The sequence below is a fragment of the Lucilia sericata genome, unplaced genomic scaffold, assembly GCF_015586225.1.
Source record: "Lucilia sericata isolate MDLA Ls3-8-SP2 unplaced genomic scaffold, ASM1558622v1 Contig000407F_arrow, whole genome shotgun sequence".
Taxonomy (NCBI): Eukaryota; Metazoa; Arthropoda; class Insecta; order Diptera; family Calliphoridae; genus Lucilia; species Lucilia sericata.
In genome coordinates this window covers 56,952-82,490 of record NW_023994425.1, presented here as the reverse complement: position 1 = coordinate 82,490, position 25,539 = coordinate 56,952, and the positions used below count along the sequence as shown (strand labels likewise).

At 32.2% G+C, this 25,539-nt stretch overlaps 1 protein-coding gene across 1 annotated transcript in view; it reads left to right on the top strand.

Annotated features, from left to right (window-relative positions):
* LOC119604598 (neurogenic locus Notch protein) overlaps nucleotides 1-25,539 on the top strand; it is a 77,428-nt gene that overhangs the window by 50,230 nt on the left and 1,659 nt on the right. Inside the window, exons 5-7 of the mRNA XM_037957323.1 lie at nucleotides 353-483; nucleotides 19,013-19,175; nucleotides 19,542-25,500. Of these exons, the coding sequence (XP_037813251.1) occupies nucleotides 353-483; nucleotides 19,013-19,175; nucleotides 19,542-25,500 (6,253 nt within the window). The remainder of the gene's footprint in view (nucleotides 1-352; nucleotides 484-19,012; nucleotides 19,176-19,541; nucleotides 25,501-25,539) is intronic.

Sequence of the window (25,539 nt, the reverse complement as noted above, 5' to 3'; positions counted from 1 at the left end):
GTTTAACGTTTTTCTTTTAAACCCCTACAGCTAATATATTGATAAAAAAAATTTTAATTTGAAAATAATTAAGCGGAATTGTTAAGGAAATTTAGGAAATTATCAAAATTTTAGGAAATTATCAAAATAAAACCAATTTTAATTAAATTAACTTAAGCCCCCCCTAAATTGCCAATTAATTTTTTCCAATATTATTATTAAATTTTAAAAACTCTGTAAAATTATTATTTACATACTTCCTTCACAATTTTTAGCACGTTTTATTATGATTATTTTATGAAAGTTAAATATATATAGAAAAAAATTATAATATTTTAACTAAATTTAACTCTTCCTCTACTTATTTTTACAGATGCATGTGTCCTGCTGGTTATACTGGTAAAAATTGTGAATCAAAATATGTACCATGTTCACCGTCACCATGTCAAAATGGTGGCACATGTCGATCAACTGGTTTAACATATGAGTGCAAGTGTCCAGAAGGTAAGTGGTGGCGCGTTGTTAAACACCTCTATTTGTTTATTTATTGAAAAAAGGAACAAGATATTGCAAAAGTTTATATAAAAAAACTACAACTCATACTGTGGGAAATTAAGTTTTTATGGTGAAATGTTTGGAGCAAAAAAAAAAAAAATATAAAAAATGCAAAAAGAAAATTGCCTTATTTTAGCAGCAATAATAGTAGTAGTATGTGCTGCTGCAGCATATAGTATGTATTCCTGAAAAAAAGAGGGCGCTGCATTATTGTAATAATTTTAAATTGCAACTTGCTTTCAAAATTTTGTCTTTGTTTTTTACTTTAATAGGTTGTTTTTGTAGAGTTTTTTTTTTTTTTTTTTTCTTAAAAATTTATCATTGATTTTGTTTAAAGCAAAAAAAGAGATTTTTTTACTGCGGTGCTAAGTTCCAACTGTGACTACCTAAATGATCTTTTAAATTGGTTTAAGTACCCAATATAGTTAAGGTTTTTTTTTTTTTGAGTTTTTCTCTTTATTGATTTTACTTTTGAGTTTGAGTTTTTTCTCTAAAGAGAAGGTAAACTAGCTTGACAACACTGGATCTACAAAAATTTGACTAAATTATTAAAGCCTCCATTCTTTAAATTTGAAAAGCAACTTCTAAATTTTTTGCTATTTTCACCAGATAATCTTAGAATTATTTTTAAAAATCATATAAAAATGTAAAATCGGTCTAAACAATTAAGAATTGGATCGATCCCTGACTATATTATAGAAAAACTTTACTTGTTTTAAAGATTTTTTTTTAAATTCAAAACGTATTTCCATGTTTAGAAGATGCCACGATCTATCCAAAATTCTTTAAGCTGAAAATAAATCCGCTTAACTGACAGCACTGTTTACTTATTGAATGCAACTCTGTGCTTGTTATTAAAGTTGCCATATTTTGGTGTTTTTTTTGCTTCTTAAGTTAAGTCTTTAAGCTGGAAGCAGGCTTAAACGTAGCCGCTGATAAAGGTTGGAATCGCACAAATATTTTAGAAAATAGTGTAAACAATTGAACGAAGTTGACACTAATTTAAATTTTTATGTCAAATTGATTGTGTTAATATTAAGATAGTGAAAAGTTGTTATAAATTAAATTTTTCATAAAAATAACTTTAATAATGAACATTTTCTCAAGAAAAAACTTATATAGAGACAAGGTTTCTATATAATAGACTATTATACAGAGATTTTTCAATATAACATGCTGTGATGGTCTACACAAGGAAACTTTTGATTTCGTGTGTGAGAGAAAGAGATATCATTCCTCTCTCTCTCTCGCGGTATGAATTTTCTCGTCCTTGGAAACTTAATTTGTTATTCTTCTTATTCGTACAAAAACAAATCAATGCAATTAACATGTAGTTTCTCAACAAAAGTTTCCTAGTGTGGACCGCGAATTATACGGTCAATTTTTGAAGAAAAATTTAAATTGAGTCTACAATTTAAACGCCGCCGTTATTTTCTATAATAAGCCGCCACCGACCAAAAATATTGCGCCACCGCCGCCAATCATTTTCTTGGTTGCATCTCTGGCTGGAAGTCCACAACATTTATACCTTTAAGTCCGACTGCGTTGGCATTCACTTATTATTAATAGCATTCCAACAAATGTCAAAGGTCAAACTTAATTTTTTTAACAAATTCTTTAAACAAATCTTTAAAAAAAAAGAAAAGTTGTCGGCAATTTTACTAAAAATAAATTACAGAACATTAATGAAATGAATAATAATACTAATGCTAATAATTGAATCGTAACTTCTTATAATTAAAACAGATTTTTTTTGGAATATTAAAAAATATTCTATACTTTTGTCAGCGTTTGTATATAGATTAATATCTAGCGATTTCTGTAAAATCTTCTATAGACATTTGTTTATAACCCCGATTTGAACTCAAAGGTTTTCGGGAAAACTTGTCTCAATAACTTCTTATAATTAATATAGAATTTTTTTTAGGGAATATTCAAAAATATTCTATACTTTTGTCAGCGGTTGTGGATGGTTTAATATCTAGCGATTTCTGTAAAATCTTCTGTAGATATTTTCTATTGATACTTTTATAATATTTCTGATCTTGCCTGCCAAAATTTTGACTATTCCGTGAAGTGTAAAGAGTTCTTCACAAGGGATCAGAATCCAAATATATGAATGGAATATGCTTCATGAGGTCTTAGTTGAGGACCACGTTATTTATCCCCACTTATCCCAAAACTCGGACACCTTAACTTCATAAACTCTAAAGTCTTATTTAGTATTTGTTTAAGGAAATTTTGAGAAAGTAAAACATTCAAGATTTAGAAAGCAAAAAAAATGGACCTAGGATCACATTAAGATCAAAATTGAATATTACTATTCCTAGGAAGTTTTCTTTTGTAAATGGTTAGGGACATATAAAGGTAAGAAGAAAATTTTGAATAACATGAAAATATTTCTAGCGATTTTTATGTTAAAGATGTTTTTAGAAAGCTAACTCGGTACAGATTACGATTTATTATAACAACATTAAAAGAATATTGATTAAGAAATTTTGAGGCTAAAACTGAAAGATCAGTTTTTTAACTCTTTCTTTTAGCATACCTTCCCCTTGTTTTGGAGTCTGTTTAAAACAATTTTATTGTTTCTTCATATTACACAGAGAAGGTAAAAACCGGCTGAATTATTTTGTTTTTTTTTTTTTTTTTTTTATATGGTTGACGCCAACTTGGAAATAATTTCTGTTTATTTATTTTGTATTGATTGCTACATTGCAATTTAGTTTTGTAATAAGATTTTGAAGTTTTTTTTTTTAAATTACAATATTTCAAGTTTAGGTTTTAGAGCCTAAAAAATGTGTTAAAGAAAACCATGTTTATATTTTAACAAAAATACCATTTAAAGTAAACTGTAACTAAAACAGAAGATCAGGAATGAAACTGTGAAATTGAAAATCAAAACAAAACGAAACGAAAAAAAAAAACCGAATTGTAGATAATAAGTTTAGATTGGGAAAAAAGCAAAACATAGCAAATTTTAGTGTATGACCTCCTGAAGGTGTAACTGTGGTTGGTTGAAAGCTGGATTCGTTAATAATCATGATGCGCTCTGACTGACTGAGTTTGAATGTATAGCTTTTGCTCATACTACTACTGCTGCTGCTGCTATTTTAGTATGAATGATTGGCCATGTGATTTATTTGTAATTTTTGTTGACTTGTTGCTACCGCTTTATAAACAATATGGTTTCTTTAGATTTTTAACTCTGTGACTCTGTGTTCAGTGTTCAGTTATTTGGTAGTAGTAGTGTGTTTGGTTTAAATAGCCCGAGGGATTTATTTAAAATATGCAATAGTTGTGAGCCAAAAGCTGCAGAGAGATGATGATGTTTCGTTTGTGGCCATTTCCCAGGCCTGACAATGCAATAGTGCTTGCTAGCGAGCAAAAGAAAACTAGTGGATATAAGAAAAATCGGCCACGTTTACCATTAAATAGTTTTAATAGTGTTTCTCTAGTGTTTTTTTTTTTCTACTGTAGCAGTTTTCATGGCTACTGTGATTATCTTGGTGGCTGCCATGAAGAAGCAACCTTCAAGATCATCACAACAACAACAACCAAAAAGTTCTTAACTTTTAAGCTGACAAAGTCAAATGTATGTTTAGCCTTTGCTTAAACAGAAAATGCGGGATAATCATGGCTAATTTAGCTTTAATGGAATTTCTTTCTTTAACTTGACTTATTTTTCATTCATTGTTTTCTTAATTTTTACTTTGATTTTCTCACACAACAAAATATTATTAAATATGATGATGATGATGATGTTGATGATTGTTGGTTGTTTAGGCCATTTTAATGATTTCCTAATGTTATTCATGTTTTTGTTGCATTTATTGTATTGTTTCCTCCAGCTACACCCTTTTTCTCAAGGAATTTCATTTCTGTTGGCCCCTCCATCCATTGTTTGGCTATAAAATCGTGAGTTATTGTTTATTAGGCCTAAATGTTTAAGATTATTTTTCAGTTCACTTTTTTTTTGTATATTTCTTAGTTTCTTTTTTTAATTTATTGACCCAAGTTTTTTCTTTATTGTTTTTTTATAAAGAAATATATAGTATTTTTGTTGCTGCTAACAAATATGAACGTGATAACCAGAGGGTGTATATAAACTTAGTTAACAAAACTGAATTACTTAAGTGGGTTTATTGTGTTTTTTTTTACTAAAATTGTAAAAACCCATAAACTTTATCATGGGATTTATTAAAAATTTAAAAAATATTTTGCTCATCTTGCTCTCATCAGGGTCACCCCATAGATTTTTTATGGTTCTACCCACCGTTTCTTTATTCCAAGAGGCCTTATGAGATTCACTCATCCATATTTTTAATTCAGCTTTTGTTGCGTCGAAAGGTTTTGCGTTTATCAGGTTAACTACCTCAAGCTCCCTTAACTTTAAGGCTATTACTGCCGATTGGCCTGGTAACCATGTGATGTAAACCTTACTTCTGGCAGAATATTCAGTTAAAGCTTTCTTACAATCCAATGCGGTTTTATATTTAATTCTATCTCCTGATATCACCCTAATTGCCTTCTGGCTGTCGGTAAATATATTAAGCCCTGTGTGCTCCATATTTATTCTAATCCAATGTACACATTGCCTTATTGCTCGGACTTCTGCCTGGAAGATTGTGTTATGATTAGGTAAACGGTGGTATATTTATGTTTCTGGGTCTTCAACATAGAACCTCAGGCCCACTCAGGCAACTGATTCCTAAGGGTATTTGCTCTTATGTTCCGCTTGACCAAGATATTCTATCTGGGATCAGCGTTTCAAAGTTTCCGACATATTCTGTATCTGTGTCCGTAACCTTCCAATGTGTTCAGTATACATTATAACTGCCAGTTCACTTAAAGTAAAGAGCCGTTCGGATGTAATTTTGAACTTTGACCCTATAGTCAAATAGTTTAGATTGTACTTGGTACAAATATTAAACATTTTGAACTTTGACCTTTGATAACTGTATACATTTTCACAAAATTTAAATCTTCAGACCTTGTTCTCATAATCTGTCTCTTTCTTTTTTCGGGAAAAAATCTAATTTTTTTAAAATTTGACCTTTGATCTTAGGTTAAATTTACTTGATTTTGCTATGCCAAAGGTGCAGGAATTATTTCTTTAGTGTTTCATTTAAAATTTGTTGAAAAACTTGTAGGAAAATTTTTAAGTTTTCAGAGAAATTTTATTTAATATTTGAACTTTGACCCCACAGAAACATAGATTAGATTTTGATGTTATTAATGCAATCAATTTCAATATTTAGACTTTATTTAACTTTTTTCTAAAGATTTCTTAAAATTTGTTAATAAATTCAAAGGAATTCGTTAAGTTTTCGTTAAGAAATTTTATTTAATATTTGAACTTTGACCCCGCAGAAAAATAAATTACATTTTGCTGTTATTAATACAATAAATTTCAATATTTAGACTTTATTTAACTTTTTTCAAAAGATTTTTTTAAATCTATTAAAAAATTTAAAGGAATTTGTTGCCCTTTTTAGGAAATATATCAAATTTTTAAAAGTTTAACCTTTAACCCTGCACATGTATGACTTAATCTTGTGCGAGTATATATTCTAGAATAATATAATTATATTTTGACCCTGCAGCATGTATTTTTTAAGTTTAACCTTAAGCAATTCCTAAACTTCTATAAATTTAAAAAAGTTTTAAAAAAATCTAGTCAATTAATTACAAAACTTTTTTATAACTAAAACAACTTTAACCGGTCCATTAAAGAATTCCTTTGAAATTCTTTAAAGTTTTTCTTTTTTTTAATAATAACAATTTTATTAAGAATATTTCCCCCCCTTTTTTCAAAAAATCGAACAAAATAATTCATCTTATTGCTATATATTTTTCTTTAATAATATTAAACCAGCTGTCCAATCTCAACTTAACACCCTAAATTTTTGTTTGTCATGAACCTCAGTCAATCTAGAAAAGAAAACCAGTTTGAAAAAAAAGAAATCCATTAAATTCGCCTACAGAATTCTTTAATCCTACAGTCAATGGCTGTCTCTATAGAGTCCTAGTAATAAATTTTCCAAAAAACAATAAAAATACATAAATTTTTTTAACAGTAGCTAAAGAAGAGGGGGAACTTTTTTTAAATTTAAAACATAATTTCCTTTAAAATACAAAAATACTAAATGACATTTTTAAAGCTACTGTTTTGCTTATTTTTTGTTTCTTTTTTTTGAAAGCTTTAAAAATACAAATAGTATAGAGAGGGTCAGCGTTTGGCTTGATCATTTTACAAAAACCAAGGCATAAAAATTACATTTTTCAATATTATTGGGCTCAAGTTAAGCAAAATCCCCCTTTCCTTGCCATTCCTTTTTTTTATTATATGTATTTTTGTTCTGTGATCCTGCTTTTGAGCGCCTTGGCAGAAACAGAGAAGAATAACGCTGTTACTGGTGGTTACTCTTATATGCAGATCAACAGACAATTGTTGTGTTTTAAGTTGTTGTTTAAAATGAATTGTAATGATTTAATATTCTCTGGGGTTTTTTTCATTTGCTGTTGTCTACTTTCCATACTTTTTTTTATAAAGTTTATGTCCACAATTTATATTTTATTTCTTATATTTTTTTTGTATTAAATGTACATCAACCAATATAATTTTTTTTATTTTGCTGTTAAGTTTCATTTGCCCATTTGTCTGTCTATCTGTAAATATCTGTCTGTCTGTCTGACCATTCTTTCTTCCCTCTCTATCTCTCTCTCTCAAAGTATCCATAAGATCAACTAAAAAAAAAAAGTCTACCTACAATATGATTTGCTTTGAATTTCGATTAATGCCATGCCACACCATAAACCGGCTTTTGTTGTTGGGTTTGGGTCCCTCACGACACTGATTGTTTAGTGGTTGTTGTTGTTGTTCTTCTCAACTACTCTTTTTTTGTATTTTTTTTAAATTTATTTGTAATTTTTTATAAAAATATAATATTTTTTTGTTCATTTATTTAAAATTTTCAAAGAGCGTGTGGTGAACACTAAGCAAGTAAGTGAGTTTGTGTGTATGTGTGTGTGTTCAGTTCACTTTAATAGTTTTTTTTTTTTGTTGATTTTCTGAGCAAAACTTGGGCATTTCATTTCTATATTCTTAATAAATAACATCAACAACAACAACAACGACACTAACATAAAATGTTGTTTATATCCAACAACAGCAACAACATCAACAATATTTGTCGATCGCCCCAACAAACAATGAATTCAATATAAAATTTTATCCACTCTACTACTCATTTCATTTCAGTTTAGCCAGCTCCTCAGCTCTCTCAGTTCAAGTCGTTCACCGCCAAGTCATTTGGTCGGTCGTTTGTTCGTTCATACATTCGAGTCAGCCTTAGTTACAATGGCAATGTTGTACCTTAATTTTAGTTATTGTTGTTTTCATAGCTGCTGGCTTAATATCGAGGAGTGGCCCCAATATACAACACAGGCCAAACATTTTTTGTGTTCTGTTCAAAACTGCAATACTAAATAAATAAAAATAAAAAAACGAAAACGTTTCATCCAGTGTGCGCTAGGTAAACATTTAACGAAAAAAAAAAAAAAGAATTAAATACATTTAATGTATATGTAAACATATCGCCAATATTTTAGTATTAAAATAATCTCAAACAATCTGTTTACACTGGCCTTAAAAACACAAATATTGTCTTGTCTGCTCCCTATAAAATGAGTCATTGAAATGATCAGCTATTTGAAAGGGTATACAAAGGAATACAATTAACTCTTAAGGGTACCTGGGGTCATTTTAAACCTAACCTTTTAAACACTTAAAAAATCTTCATCACTTCAATAAGAAAAAATACTTAAATTTCTTACAGTGTATAATAGAAAGGAAGAATTGCTTTCATTAAGGCCTTGATAACCCAAAAGGTCAGATTTTGAAATGCTGGGTCAAAGGTCAAATTTTGATAATTTTCGTTTCTTCACAAACATTTTTAAAATTCATTAGAATTTATTGAATGATTTTAATAAAATTTATTAAATTGCCTTTATTGTGGCTCTAATGATCTAAAAACTGATTTTGCAATACTGGGTCAAAGGTCAAATTTTGAAAATTGTTCGTTTCTTCATAAAAAGTTTAAAAAGACATTAATGTTTATTTAAATATTTTAATAAAATTGATCAAATTGCCTTCATTGTGACCCCAATTACCTAAAAACCCGATTTTGTAATGCTGGGTCAAAGGTCAAACTTTGAAAATTTTCGTTTCTTCATAAAAAGTTTAAAAAGACATTAGTATTTATTGAAATATTTTAAAAAAATTTATTAAATTGCCTTCATTGTATCCTAAATGACCTAAAGAACCGATTTTGCAATGCTGGGTCAAAGGTCAAATTTTGAAAAATGTTCGTTTCTTCACAAAAAGTTTAAAAATTCATTAGTATTTATTAAAAAATGTTAATAAAACTTGATAAAATTCCTTTATTGTAGCCCTAATGACATAAAGAGCCGATTTTGCAAAATAGGGTCAAAGGTCAAATTTTGCAAAATTTTCGTTTCTTCATAAAAAGTTTAAAAATACATTAGTATTTATTTAAATATTTTAATAAAATTTATTTAATTACCTTCATTGTGGTACTAATGAACTAAAAATCCGATTTTGCAATGCTGGGTGAAAGGTCAAATTTTAAACAATTTTCGTTTCTGCACAAAAAGTTTAAAAATTCATAAAGATGTTAATAAAATTTATTAAATTGCCTTCATTGTGGACCTAATGTAGTAAATATCGGATTTTGCAATACTGGGTCAAAGGTCAAATTTTAAAAAATTTCAATTTTTTCACAAAAAGTTTAAAAATTCATAAGAATTCATTAAAAGTTTTAATACACAGTTATCTAAGAAATAACCTTTGAATTTTAAACAAAATTAACCCTTCAAAGAACTTGGGGTCAAATCAAACACTTAAAAATGCAGACTTTTAATAAGCAAAACTAAACTTTAAGAATTAAATTTAAATATGGTTATTAAACTACTTGGAAACTTTCAATATTTTTACTATTCTATGTCAGTGTAAACATGATAGTGATAAAATTTTTCCCATTTAGACAACAACAACAAAAATCTCCATATTGTTGCATGTTCAAAACACTTTAATACCACAGCCCGTTTTTTTTACTCTAAATCTTGTTTTTTTCTCGTAGTTGTTACTTAAAAGTATATTAATCGATCAGTGGCATGTTTTATGTAAAAAATAAAAAAAACTTTACATTTTCTCATTCTTTAAGTTGGGATTTAAAATGGAGGGAAATACTACCAATAAACAACAGCAACAACAATAATAAGAAAATAAAACAATCTACTAAAGGAAAAGTCAACAGCAAAACAATGTTTTTTTAGACGATTTTCTTACAAAAGAGAAAAAACAACAAATACAAGCTAACCGACAAAACAGGAACCTAGCAATTTCATAGATAATGGGATGCAAGCAAAAGGCAAATCAAATAATGATGATGGTGATGGCCATGCCATAGCATAATGCTAAGAAAAAGAAAAACAAGTAGTAGTAGTAGTCGTAGGCAAACAGTCGGCCAGGCAGAAATTTTCTTGTATTTATTCTAACTAAACATCTGCCTTCAACATGTTTTAGGATTAAAAAAAAGAACACAAAAAACACCGAAACAGAAGTGCCTGTTGCACATGTGTAGTTTTGTAAAGTGAACATTGTAGGCAGAAAAAAACCCTAAACACACGATTTTGACAAGTTTGTCTGTGCGCACCTCTACATGGGCGCTTTCTTTCATTCAAGCCATAGTTGTAGTCTGCCAAATAGTCACTCAACTTAGGCATCTATTTATTATTCAAAAAAAAAAAAAAACATGTGCGTGTGTAGTAGCTTATAGATATGTATAACAATAGAAATATACATAGATACTTACATACAACCTAGTCACATAGTGACCTTCGCCACAAAATCATAGACAAACGTTTTTGCAAATAAAATAGAAAATTAGGTTTTTAGAATGAATGTATTGGATTTGAAAAGTATCAATTTGAACATAAGTTTTGAGAATTTTTTAATATAGATTTAAATTTTATATGTTAGGGGGATCAATTCATTTAAATTTAGGTTTTAAGCATTTGAGTATGAGTTCAAAATTTAGGAAAGATTTGTAAAAGGTTTTCTAGACAAGCCTTAGTCCTAACAAGAAAAGAACCAACATGTCTAATTTGAACACCTGATGGTGGGTAGATATATAGATAGATAGATAGATAGATAGATAGATAGATAGAGATAGATAGATAGATAGATAGATAGATAGAGATAGATAGATAGATAGATAGAGATAGATAGATAGATAGATAGATAGATAGATAGATAGATAGATAGATAGATAGATAGATAGATAGATAGAGATAGATAGATAGATAGATAGATAGATAGATAGATAGATAGATAGATAGATAGATAGAAGGATAGAAAGATTAAAACTATATACAAATAGATCAAATCCGCACCTTTTTATAGAAAATGTTTGTTGGTCGAAAACCTTATAGGTTCATATATGTATGTAGTGCTCAGTGAAAGTATTATCGACGAAAGCTTGACAATGACAAAGAAAGGTGGACGGCGTCTTAATTGTCGGCTCAATTGATTTGAGCCGTCTCGGCTTGTATCTTTGCTCTATACATGCTCTAGATTCCGAACGTCCAATTGTGTATAGTTTAAAAACAACTAAAGTTTTTCAGTCGGCGGCGGTACGACTTGCGAAATTTAGCCGATTTTACCCGAGTTGCCTTCACTTACTCATTTTGAGGAGGCTTCTCGTCATCCACAGAGTTTTATTGTCCTTTACACATGCTCTATATTCGTCTGAAGCCGAACGCCCAATTGTGTATAGAGTAAAAACAACTTTAGTATTTCGGTCAGCGGCGGCGCGACGTGAAAAAATTTGGCCGGCGACCACCCGCTGCCGATTTTACCGGCGAACAGGCGCCGCCGATTGAGCCAAGTCTACTTGTATCTCTGCCTTAGACTTGCTTACTTTGATAAGGCTTCTCGTCATGCTCCCTTTAGGGGCATCCTATATGATTTTTATTATTCCGTTTCCAAGTGGCCTGATGGGTTCTCTAAATAAACCCATTTTTTCAATCTCTTCTGATTGAAATGCCGGAAAAAATGAAACTGATACAATATTAATTCGTGGTTGGTGCTTTAGTATTTTGAGGACTATTCTACATGTAACACCATTTGACTTTTATACAGGAGAAGTGACATTACTAGACTTTGTTGTTGTCGTAGAAGGCTAAAAAGTGTTAAACATTTATTTATAAATGTATTATGATTCTGAATTGAATTAAATTTTCGAAATATGAAAATAAAACTTGTTTAATTAACATATATGACTAATATAACTGAATGAATTTTCATAGCAAAAGTGCAAGATTAGCAATAGTGCAAGTGTGACATTTTTCAGTCATCCTTCTCTCTATATTCTTTTTTTTTTTTTTTTTTGTAAAAAGAACACATAAAATTTTAAACACATTTGCACTTTCAAATTGAAAGTGCAAATATGAAATGCAATTTTATATTATTTTTTTTTGCTGGTAAATTAATTAAATTGAATATAATTGAAACAAATTGAACGAAATCAACATCATTCAACCCCATTCATTCTCGGCTTATAAATGTGAATTTATAAACAACCACAACAACAGCTATAAATACAACAAAAGATACACATTCTAAACAGCTGCAGAGATCAGGGTTTTTATATAAACAAAATGTTTTCTGTTTTTTTTTGTATTTTTATTATTATTTTCTTTGGAGGAACCACTTACTCAGCATTTACTCATATGACCACAGCTAATAATGATCATATGCAATGAACATTATAATAATTTACAAATGCGCGGGAGTTGCAAGCAAAAAAAAAAAAAAACAACAACTAGCAGGCAGTTCGTTAGTAAGTAAGGTTGGTTTTGTTTTGTTTGAGCTTTTTGAAAATTTTATATTTATTTGCATTAATTAGAAAAGTTCATAACATGCAGTTAAACGTCCGTCTGCCGTTTTCAGTTTTTGTGTTATTGTTTCGTCTATGCTTTATTATCTTTATTATAACAAACATTTGTATTTACTCATACATGGAGAGTAAAAGATACAAAATCTAATGGATGCAGCAGCAACAGGCAGCAACTACTAGTTAAGTGCTGATGTTTAGAAATTGAAAAAAAAGTCAACTGCAAATAAATAAATAAATAGTCGCAATTTTTTAATTGGTGATCTGTAAGCTTATTTCTTTTTTTTTTTTGCTGTGCGATCACTTTTCTAAGTTTATGTATGCATAGGAGAAGAGTGTATCTATAGTAACAAGTATCTAGATACTTACTTACATAGTTTATGTACTATTTACTGGCATCTACTGTAAAGTAGTGTAGTTGATTAGTTTAGGTGCGGTTAAATGCAAGGCAAACAAGCTTTTTGTTTTATTTCTCTCTAAATTTTACTTTATATATGTATGTACAATGTATGTATTGTACATAGTATACATATGTGTCTCATTGCTGGTTTGTTGAATTTTGTTTTTTTCGGTTTGAAACCTAATCTATGGATTCTTAGAAATGTGAAACAAAATCATGTGTATCTTAAATAAACATTCATATATAATTGTACATACTCCTCCTTAAATTAGAAACTGGAGAAATGTGTGAACCAGTCAGCCATTTAGCCAACTTGTTAACTTTATTTTTTTTTTTGTTTTAGTATTTTTGCTTAATTAAATAGTTGAGCAAAATAAAGTTGTGGGATATTTATTTGTCATTTAGTTAGTTTTCACTTAATTAACTTCATTTAGTTGACTTAACAGGAAGTGGGTAGACATTTTTTTGGAAGTTCATCATTTGCCAAAGCAATGAAGAAAATTTCCTAATATTTTTGTACATTTTCTCTCAAATCCTAGAATTTTTTCTAAGTGCCGAGAAAAAAAGGAAACTCTTTAATTTGAACTTAATTTAAAATGTTTATTATAAAGTGTTACTTTCCCAAAAAGTTCCTTTTAAAAGCTATTTTCTTTAAAAATATTTTTTTTTTAATTTTCTCTTTTTAAGAAAATATTTTTTTAATGAATTTTCTTTGTATGGTCCTAAGTCCAATGGTACATATTCCAAAAAATGCTTTTTGAAATGCTGTTATTAACAAAAGCTGCCAAAGTCGATTTCTCTACAAAAAACTTTGTTAAGTACTTTTTAAAATGGTACTTTATTATATATAGGTACGTTTTCAATAGGTTTTCAATTGGTTCTTCTTTTTACCAAAAAAAAGTACAAAAATTAGTTTCTCTGAAAAAAGTACTTTTGTATTTATCACCATTAAAAAGTACTAAATGTGGAAAAGTTTTTTAAGGCCGTTTTATCCTTGGTACGTTATTCTACTAAAAAGTACCTAAAATTGTTAATTTTTGTAAAATAGTACTTTTTTAAATGGGTTATTTAATAAAATGATACTTTTAATAAAAAACATTTACATCATTCCTCAAAATGTACTTTTTAAAGTACTATTTACACAAAGTACTTAATTAAATATAAGTTTCATCGAAGCCGTTTTATTTGTACAGTATTTTTAAGTCTGAAATTCTGAAAAAGTACACATTTAAATAGGATTTTTCGTTTTTGGTACTTTTTTCTACAAAAAAATACTAACATATTGTTACTTTCTTAAAAAAGTACTATTTATCAAAAGGGACTTTTCTGGATGTCAAAAGAATACTTTTCTAAAGCATTGAGCTAAACTGGCTTCAGAATTTCTCTATTACAATCAAAATTTCATATAAAATATTTCCTTTTTCGTTCACGAACTTTCCAAAAAGTACTTTTTTAATGTTTTATAGAAGTCTAAAGTATACTTTTCTAAAGGATTGTGCTACGTTGGCTTTGGAATTTCTCCATCACATTCGGCTGAGAGATATTCACCACTATTGCCAATCAGAATTTCACGTGAAATATGATCCCTTTTTATTTTTTTTTTGGTTACGAACTTTTTTGATGGAATTTTCGAAACAATGAACAGTTGTTTTGCGAACAAAATCACCTATTGTGAATGGAATGTTCACAGCAAGTTCACCAAATTCCCTTCTATTGTATACAGGCGCTTGGTCTGTGGTTTTAGCCTTTTTTTAGATTTCCTTGTTATAGAAAGATTTTTCAAAATTTCCGTTTGAAAATCACTTTTTTCCAAAATGATATCAATTAAATTGTTCAGCATTAAAGCTTAAAATTAGCAACCTAAATTATGCATTGTCGTCTATATACATATATTTCTAGACAACCTTTTTAATTAGACTGTGCTATTTACATATAACTAGATTATTGATATTAAAACAGAAAAAAAACACAAAAACACGAGTGTATTTCAAATTACGATCTAACATCAAACAAGCTTTGACAACAAACAAAAACAACAATTAATACAAAAAAAAAAAATGAAACACGTCCAACTAAATATACATACATACGTATGTATCTACAAGTACGTGGTTAATTCAAATTTTTTAATTGTTCAAATCTAGTTGGCTCATGAATAATACCTTTTTTTATATAATGAAAGTTGTATGTACTTTTTTTTATAAATACCCAACTACTTTACATAGATATTTGTATAATGTCTCTTGTACGTATAGGAATATTTTAATCATAATAAAGGTATTTTACACAAGTCTTTGGTTATGTCTGCAGGTACATAGGTATCATAATATTCTGTTAAATATTGGCCAAGACTGACAGAGTTAAAAAAAAAGTACTCACTTGGTTACATTAAAATACTTGACGACATTTTTATCAGGTTAAGAAACCTACATACAGTGAAGTACTGGGATTAGTACTTAAAGCAGAGCTGGATAATTATTTGAATATGTATATTGTTAAGATAACCCTGTAGTACATAATTGTAGAAACAAATTGTGAAACTTTAAGGAATTTCTTTTATGGTACTCTTTTCCAACCCTGCTTTTTTACGAACTTAAAGTAATGCAAGATCAACAACAAAATCTCAGGAAATCAACAAACAAACATACAACAAAAATGACAACAGCTGGATTTTTGTATGACGAAGATGTTTTCTTAATGATTAAGTGCAGAAAAAGAGTATTTTTAATCTAAAGGATAGAAAGAGAGAGAGGGCGTATTTTAAATTAATACATAATGGTTGTTGTTATAATTTATATTGTTGTTGCTGTAATTGAAAGCCACAAAAACAACAACTGCCACATTTTTCAGTTTGTTATTAATTTGTTTTTTTTGGTGGTTGCTAGAATAAAATCTTAACGAACGTCTTCGTCAAATGAAAATGATGAAGAAGAAAAAAAAAAACAAACAAACACCTTAAGAAAAGTCAGAAAATAGGTACAAATTAAACAGAAAAAAGAACAATATTTGGTTTGAGGGAAATCGCTTATAAGAAGAATATAAAAAACAAAAGAGAATTAAAGAATAATAAAAGAAATTAAATAAGAAATATACCAAAAAACACAAAATAAGAAATCAATAAACAATAAAAATCTTAATACGAAATTACATTCTATAATGTTCATATATCAGAGAAATAACCCAGCAAAGCAACATATGTTCAGCAAAAACATATCGCAGGCTAAAACTTTATAAGTTTTTAAAAAAAGCTTTAGGGGCAAAACTATAATATATCATCCTAAAGTACGTTTATGAATAATTCTCTGTTCAAAAGTACTTGTTTAAATATTATTTTCTTAAAATAGTACTTTTTTAAATCTTCTTTAGATCTTTTTGCAAATTAGCGGACGTTATATGGATTTGATAGTACTTATGTATGTATGTGTATATGTTGCCGCTGATATCATTATGCTTTTTCAAATATTTCTTATTATTTTTATAAAGAATGAGCTGTGTATTAAAGTTGCCAGATTAAATGCAAAATATAGTCAATATTTTTAAAAGAAATATTGTGTTAAAAATGGTTTCGATTCTGAAGTTAAAGAACCAATTAATTTTGTTTTAGCTTCATACGATTCATTTCTCGACTTGTAAATTAGGAAACTCGATTTTTAAATTTGAAGAAACTAAAGTATCGGGGCTAAGGCCACTTAAAAAATTATTATAATATGATAGATATTTGTTTAATTTTATATCGTCAGCGATATTTAGAATCGTTCTATGGGAGTTATAAACTCGGAATGTTAGTTCTATGGTACTATGTACTATGGCCAATTATGGACCGATCGTCTTGACTAAAGTATTTATGTTGAATTTGGATTTTAACATAAATTTTTTAGAGATTTTTTTATATTACTTTGAATTTAAGAAGAAAGTTATCTGCAGTTCAGATTTCGGACAAAACTTCTCGAATAATAAGATTCTTTGATCAGTAATAAGAACTGAAACAATTTCCTTTACCAATTTCTGAATCTGATGGCTTCTTTCTTCTAAAATTAGTCTAAGATTGAGGTCAAATCTTTAATAAAAAGTTTTGAATCAAAAAATCGCCAAAAATCTGGCAATATTTACCACTACACATCAGGTTCATTATGAAATTGTTTTTTTTTTTTTTTATAAATAAATTAATGTATAAACCCAACAAACACAAAGATTTGAAAACAAATTAAAGACGAATTATATCCATGATCCAACTTCAAGAAAACTTTAAAAATTTAGATATTAGCTTCTATCAAAATCTTGAAAAGATATGAACAAACTATTTTACAAAACATTTATTTCAAATGTTTGCTGGGTTTACTTAAGGTTTATATGATTATGGTGGTGGTAGTAGTAGTGGTGAGTAGAAAAAAAATTATATATAAAAAGCATAAAGCAACAACATACTAAAACATACAAGATATGAACCGTGGGAAAGAAGATCTCAAGACGACGTTTTGTTTTTATTTTTTATATATACACATAGTTTTGTTGTTGTTTTTGTTGCTGTTTGTATGTATGTTTTATTTTGTATTTGTTTCGCTCAGCTAGTTAGTGAGTGAGTATAGTAAGTAGTAAATTTATGTTTGTAGACATGTGTACTTCGGTTAAATGCTTGTACATATGTTTATATCGGGGTTGGTAAATGATATGAAAGAAACAAAATGTACCAATTATAAGTAAAAAGTTTACTTTTTGAAAGATTATGATAAGATCTTGGCCCGACAAAATCTGTGCATGTTTCCTAAGTCTTTAGTTTTGTTTTTATAAAGATCTGGCCCAAGTACCTATTTCTACTTAATCGTGTGATCCATTACAAACTGCCTGAAAGAGCTATTAGGCTAACCGGAAATACTTTTAACTTAAGTCTTGGCAACTGTGACTTTTCCTTTTAAATGTATTTATTAAGTTAAAATTGTACCAAATAAAGTACTTTTTCTAATATCTTGACCAAACCAAAACTTTGTAAATTTTTGTTAAGATCGCCTTTTTTAACATTCGCTGGATTTATGTCGTTTCGTTTGTTCTTTTTTTAGTAAAGTTTGTTGGTATTCGGATTTATGTTCGTTTCTTTTATTCGGTTTATAAATTTTCTTTTCGTTTTAAGCTTCGTGTCTTTTATTATTAGTTTGTAAACTTGTATAAGTGTTTGTATTCTATTCGGTATTTCCAAGTTTGTTTTGTTTTCCTTTATGGCCGCTTTTATTTGTTGTTTTTGTAGATTTGATTTACTTTGTTTTGTTTTCTTAATGTATGCTTTATTTTCTTCTCTTAATGTGTTGTTGATTACTCTTGTCATTTCTTGCTGAGAGCCATAACATATTTTATTTGTATGTTTGTAGTAAAATGACCAGCTACAGTGGTTAAGAAAAGCAAAAAATTATGGCAAAATATTTATATTTGAAAACTTAATTCAAAATTTTCATATATTCCAGAGCATTGGGAACGACCTTTTGAGCTGTTGTAGAGATATATTAATTTCCCAGCAAACCTTTTTTTTTTTTAATCGAATTTATTTTATTTTGAGTTTGTTTTATTCTTTGTTTCTGTTATACGTTTTGATTAAGAGAATTATATCTTCAGGTTTTTATAAAAAAATATGTTTATGCATTGTTTTTCTTTTAAGTTTTACACAGTTTTGTTTTTGTGTTTTTATTTTACGTACAAACATTAGTTTTTAAGCCGGTTTTTATTTAAACATTTGTTGTATTTTTGAGGTAATGCTACCTGTTTTATAAACAAATATTATGATCATTTTTAGAGAATTATAATAGAGAGAAGAATATACAGAGAACATTAAGAAGTATGTGTGATAGCTGCCATATTTGTGAAAATTTTTAAGATTTTTTGATCTTAAAATAACAAAAATGTCAAAAATTTTGAATAACAAATTCTTATATTGAGATTTAAAGTTGACAATTTAACTGTCACTATTGACATTTTGTGAATTTGCAGATTTCTGCACAGCTACGAATTGTCAATTTATGATCTTCTATTACACACTAATATTTCTAGTTAATTATTATTTACCAATTTTGTTTTAATCAATTTTTTTTTTTAATTTTTTCTCCATTTCCAGGTTATCAAGGTAAAAATTGTGAACAAAATATTGATGATTGTCCTGGTCATTTGTGCCAAAATGGAGGCACTTGTATTGATGGCATTAATAGCTATCACTGTGCCTGTCCCCCAAATTATACTGGCGAGAATTGCGAAAAAGATGTCGATGAATGTGCCATAAGGTAAGAGAGATTTAAAAAAAATGGAGTTTTAATAAATAAAGTACTTAGATATAGAATAAGTTATAAATCTTATGGACTGACTTTCAATGAATATTAATATGGAAGTTCATAAAATACTATAGTACATACGAATCTATAGTCCAGACTATAGAGAATCTATGGTCCAGATTATATAGTCCATATTACAGACTATTTATAGTCCAAACTATAAAGAATCTTGAGAGCAGGTATTAAACTATTTATAGTCCAGACTATAGAGAATATACTAAGAATGACCTGTTCATTTCCAAAATTCATATATGATACGTGATGATCTCAGTTAAGTTATATCGATTCAAATTTCAATACCTTTTTTATTTGTTACAGACCTTCCGTATGTCAAAATGGTGCTACTTGTACGAATTCACAGGGATCCTACTCCTGTATCTGCGTCAACGGATGGACTGGGCCCGATTGTAGCGAAAACATTGATGATTGTGTAGCAGCTGCCTGTTTTTATGGAGCTACCTGTATAGATGGTGTGGGATCATTCTATTGTCGTTGTACACCAGGAAAAACTGGATTACTATGTCATTTAGATGATGCCTGTACCTCAAATCCTTGTCATGCTGATGCTATATGTGATACAAGTCCTATCAATGGTTCCTATACTTGCTCCTGTGCTACCGGTTATAAGGGTGTTGACTGTTCCGAAGATATAGATGAATGTGATCAGGGTTCTCCTTGTGAGCATAATGGTGTTTGTGTCAATACACCCGGTTCGTTTAGATGCAATTGTTCGCAGGGTTTTACGGGTCCACGCTGTGAAACGAATATCAATGAATGTGAATCACATCCGTGTCAAAATGAGGGCAGCTGTTTGGATGACCCCGGCACTTTCCGTTGTGTCTGTATGCCCGGCTTTACTGGTACCCAATGTGAAATTGATATTAATGAATGTCAATCTAATCCCTGTTTGAATGGTGGTATTTGTAATGATATGATTAATGGCTTTAAATGTTCGTGTGCTCTGGGCTTTACTGGTTCGCGCTGTCAAATAAACATCGATGATTGCCAGTCTCAGCCCTGCCGTAATAATGGCATTTGCCGTGATTCCATAGCTGGTTATACTTGTCAATGTCCGCCCGGTTATACTGGTCTGTCGTGTGAAATAAATATTAATGATTGCGATTCCAATCCCTGCCATCGCGGTAAATGTATCGATGGAGATAACCGTTTTACTTGTGTCTGTGATCCTGGTTTCACGGGTTATTTGTGTCAAACCCAAATAAATGAATGTGAGTCTAATCCTTGTCAATATGGTGGTCATTGTGTGGATCGTGTTGGTTCCTATATGTGTCATTGCTTGGCCGGAACTTCGGGTAAGGATTGTGAGATAAATGTCAATGAATGTCATAGCAATCCTTGCAATAATGGAGCCACTTGTATTGATGGTATTAATAAATACACCTGTCAATGTGTTCCCGGTTTTACTGGTGTGCACTGTGAGATTAATATCAACGAATGTGCATCCAATCCCTGTGCCAATAATGGTGTTTGTATGGATTTGGTTAATGGCTATAAATGTGAATGCCCTAGAGGTTTCTATGATCCACGCTGTCTTAGTGATGTAGATGAATGTGCTTCGAATCCCTGTATAAATGGCGGCAGATGTGAGGATGGTATTAATGAATTTATTTGCCATTGTCCTCCCGGTTATGGCGGCAAACGTTGTGAAAATGATATCGATGAGTGCTCCTCCAATCCTTGCCAACATGGTGGTTTCTGTGTGGATGAACTGAATGCCTTTAAGTGCCAATGTATGCCAGGTTATACGGGCTTGAAATGTGAAACCAATATTGATGATTGCATTAATAATCCTTGCGCCAATGGTGGTACATGCATTGATAAGGTCAACGGTTATAAATGTGTTTGTAAGGTGCCCTATACCGGCCAGGATTGTGAATCAAAATTGGATCCTTGTGCTACAAATCGTTGCCGTAATGATGCCAAGTGTACACCATCACCCAACTTCTTGGATTTCTCCTGCACCTGTAAATTAGGTTACACCGGACGTTATTGTGATGAAGATATAGATGAATGTAAACTTTCTACACCCTGCCGCAATGGAGCCACTTGTCATAATGTTCCGGGTTCGTATAGATGTATATGTGCCAAGGGTTATGAGGGCCATGATTGTGCCATTAACACCGATGACTGCGCCATGTTCCCTTGTCAGAATGGCGGCACTTGTTTGGATGGTATAGGAGATTACACTTGCTTGTGTGTGGATGGTTTTGATGGTAAACACTGTGAAACTGATATCAATGAGTGTTTAAGTATGCCTTGCCAAAATGGAGCCACCTGTCGACAGTATGTTAACTCTTATACTTGCACTTGTCCCTTGGGTTTTTCGGGCATTAATTGTCAAACCAATGATGAGGATTGCACGGAAAGTTCCTGCATGAATGGCGGCACTTGTATCGATGGCATTAATAGCTATAATTGTTCCTGTTTACCTGGTTATACCGGTTCGAATTGTCAGTACAAGATTAATAAATGTGATTCCCAGCCTTGTCAAAATGGCGCCACTTGTCATGAGAATGGTGATGAATACACATGTCATTGCTCGTATGGTTATACCGGTAAACAATGTACCGATTATGTTGACTGGTGCACCAAATCGCCATGTGAGAATGGTGCCACCTGTACCCAAGTAAAAAATCAATTTAGTTGTCGTTGTGCTCCTGGTTGGACTGGTAAACTATGTGATGTAGAAATGGTTTCTTGTAGTGATGCGGCCATACGTAAGGGAGTCTCTTTGGAACAGTTGTGTAACAATGGTACTTGTAAAGAACATGGTAATATCCATAGATGTTATTGTAAACAGGGCTATACTGGCAGTTATTGTCAGCAGGAAATCAATGAATGTGAATCTCAACCTTGTCTTAATGGCGGCACTTGTCGCGACTTAATCGGTTCATATGCCTGCGTATGTCGTAAAGGTTTCCAGGGCCAAAACTGTGAATTAAATATCGATGATTGCTCCCCCAATCCCTGTCAAAATGGTGGTACTTGCCATGATTTGGTTAATACCTTTAGCTGTTCATGTCCTCCTGGTACGGCTGGTTTGATCTGCGAAGTTAATGAAAACGATTGCAAGCGTGGTTCCTGCCATAACAATGGTACTTGCATAGATCGTGTAGGTGGTTTCGAATGTGCCTGTCCACCCGGTTTTGTAGGCTCTCGCTGCGAGGGTGATATTAATGAATGTCTCTCGAATCCCTGTTCGAATGCGGGCACCTTGGATTGTGTCCAATTGGTTAATAACTATCACTGCAATTGTAAGCCCGGCTATATGGGTAGACATTGTGAAAATAAGGTGGATTTCTGTGCCAACTCACCCTGTCAAAATGGTGGTATTTGTTCGCCCAAGCAGGGGGGTCACCACTGTCTCTGCACCGAAGGATTCTATGGTAAAAATTGTGAATTTTCGGGACATGATTGCGACTCAAATCCTTGTCAAGCTGGTGCTTGTATAATCGATGATGGCGGTGGCTACAGATGTGAATGTCCGCGGGGTACAGAAGGTCGCCATTGTGAACGTGATACCATGGATGAATGTACCCCAAATCCATGTCTACAAGGCGCTGCTTGTGACAATCTTCTGGGCGACTTTGTTTGTCTTTGTCCCCGCAAATGGTCGGGTAAACGTTGTGAAAGTTACGATCCCAATTACCCCGGCTGGGAAAATGATCCTTCAAGAGGAGCTTCCGAGAAATATGCCAAGGATTTGGAATACCAACGAGCCATGTGTGTTAAAAGGGGATGTGAGCAAAAGAAGGGCAATCATGTCTGTGATCCAGAGTGTAACACCTATGCCTGTAACTTTGATGGTAATGACTGTTCCCTAGGCATTAATCCTTGGGTGAATTGTACTGCTCCCATACAATGTTGGCGTGTCTTTATGGATGGCAAATGTAATGAAGATTGCAACAATGCGGCCTGTCTGTTTGATGGTCGAGATTGTGAAAAGAAACTACAACCCTGTAATCCCGTTTATGACGCCTATTGTCAAAAGCACTACGCCAATGGTTTCTGTGATTATGGCTGCAACAATGCCGAGTGCAACTGGGATGGTTTGGATTGCGAAAATTCAGCTGAAGCTCCTAATCTGGCGGATGGTGCCATTTCGGTTATAGTGCTAATGGATTTGAAACAATTCCGCGAACAACAAGTAGTGTTCCTAAGAGAAATGGGTCATCATTTGAGGACTACAGTGCGCATTAAAAAAGATTCCATGGGTAATGATATGATTTTCTCCTGGAAGGGTACACAACCTATCAATGACATACAAAATACCGAATTTGGACGCAAAAATAAGATCTTATTCTCGGAACGTATAGGCCAAACGGGTATACAAGTTTATCTGGAAATAGATAATCGCAAATGTACCGAATGTTTCTATAGTGCTTCGGAAGCGGCAGAATTTTTGGCAGCCACTGCTTCAAAGTATACCTTGTCAGCGAAATTCCCCATCTACAGTGTAAGAGGTGTCACCAATCCCGGAGAAGATGTTATGGATTCGCCCACAAATGTTAAATATGTCACCTTGGGTATTATACTCGTGGTTTTGGCTTTCGCCCTGTTTGGTGTATTGGTGACGACACAACGTAAGAGAGCTGCTGGCATAACATGGTTCCCCGAAGGCTTCCGCACGCCCACTATCAATCCTCAACGCAGACGTCGTGATCCTACCGGACAAGAAATGAGAAATCTTAACAAGAACCCCTCAATGGCCTGTATGAGTAATGATGTTAATATGAATTCCGGACATATGGGACATGCTCCCCAATGGTCAGATGATGAGTCTGATGTACCGCAACCCAAACGTTTACGCAATGATCATGGTGGCTATGCCAGTGATCATACCATGGTTACCGATTACGAAGAAGCCGACAATCGTGTATGGTCTCAGGCCCACTTGGATGTGGCCGATGTAAGATCCTCCATTATGACTCCGCCGGCTCATCAAGATGGCAAACATGAGGTCGATGTTAGAGGCCCTTGCGGCATGACTCCTCTAATGGTGGCTGCTGTACGTGGTGGTGGCATCGACACTGGTGAGGATATTGAACAATCCGAAGATGCTACTGCACAGGTTATTTCTGATCTATTGGCTCAAGGAGCTGAACTTAATGCTACCATGGATAAGACGGGAGAAACATCATTGCATTTAGCGGCTCGTTATGCCAGAGCTGATGCGGCCAAACGTTTGCTAGATGCTGGTGCCGATGCCAATTGCCAAGATAATACCGGTCGTACTCCTTTGCATGCCGCAGTAGCTGCCGATGCAATGGGCGTTTTCCAGATACTTTTGCGTAACCGAGCCACCAATTTGAATGCACGCATGCATGATGGTACCACTCCCTTGATCTTAGCCGCCAGATTGGCTATTGAAGGTATGGTAGAGGATTTGATTACAGCTGATGCCGATATAAATGCTGCTGATAACTCAGGCAAGACGGCTCTTCACTGGGCTGCTGCTGTCAACAATACCGAGGCTGTTAACATATTGCTAATGCACCATGCTAATCGTGATGCCCAAGATGATAAAGACGAAACTCCACTCTTCCTGGCAGCCCGCGAAGGTTCTTACGAAGCTTGCAAGGCCTTATTGGATAACTTTGCTAATCGTGAAATAACCGATCACATGGATCGTTTGCCACGTGATGTGGCCTCAGAACGCCTACACCATGATATTGTACGCCTGCTTGATGAACATGTACCACGATCACCTCAAATGATAGCCATTGCACCACAAACTATGATTGCTTCACCGCCACCTGGAAGTCAACCACAAATGATAACGCAACCCACGGTAATAGCAGCTGGCAAACAACCTTCTAAAGCAGCCCAAGCTAAGGCCGCAAAAAAAGCCAAACTCTTGGAAGGAAGTCCAGATGGTCTACTCGACAACGGCGGCAGTTTGAGACGTAAGCCGAGTTCAAAAAAGGGTTTAGGACAGGCTTCAAAAAAGGGAAGCAGCAACAACAACAGCAACAGCCTTACGGCATCACAGCTGCTGAATGGCTTGGCTGGTGGCCAGACGGTGGTGCAAAACCCCGGCTCGGTGGAGAATCAACAGCAGCAATTGCTGGATGCAGCACTCAATTCAGTGGACTCGCCACCACCCACGGCCCTAACAAGTCAACCGAGTCCCTACGATACAACATCGATGTACTCGAACGCCATGACAGGCGGTGGTCAGGGAAACCAACATCACAACGATCTGCTGGGGAACAACAATGTAAAGCACCCGCCGAGCTATGAGGATTGCGTTAAGGTAAGTTTTAAGAATAAATTGATTATATTATGGTTATAC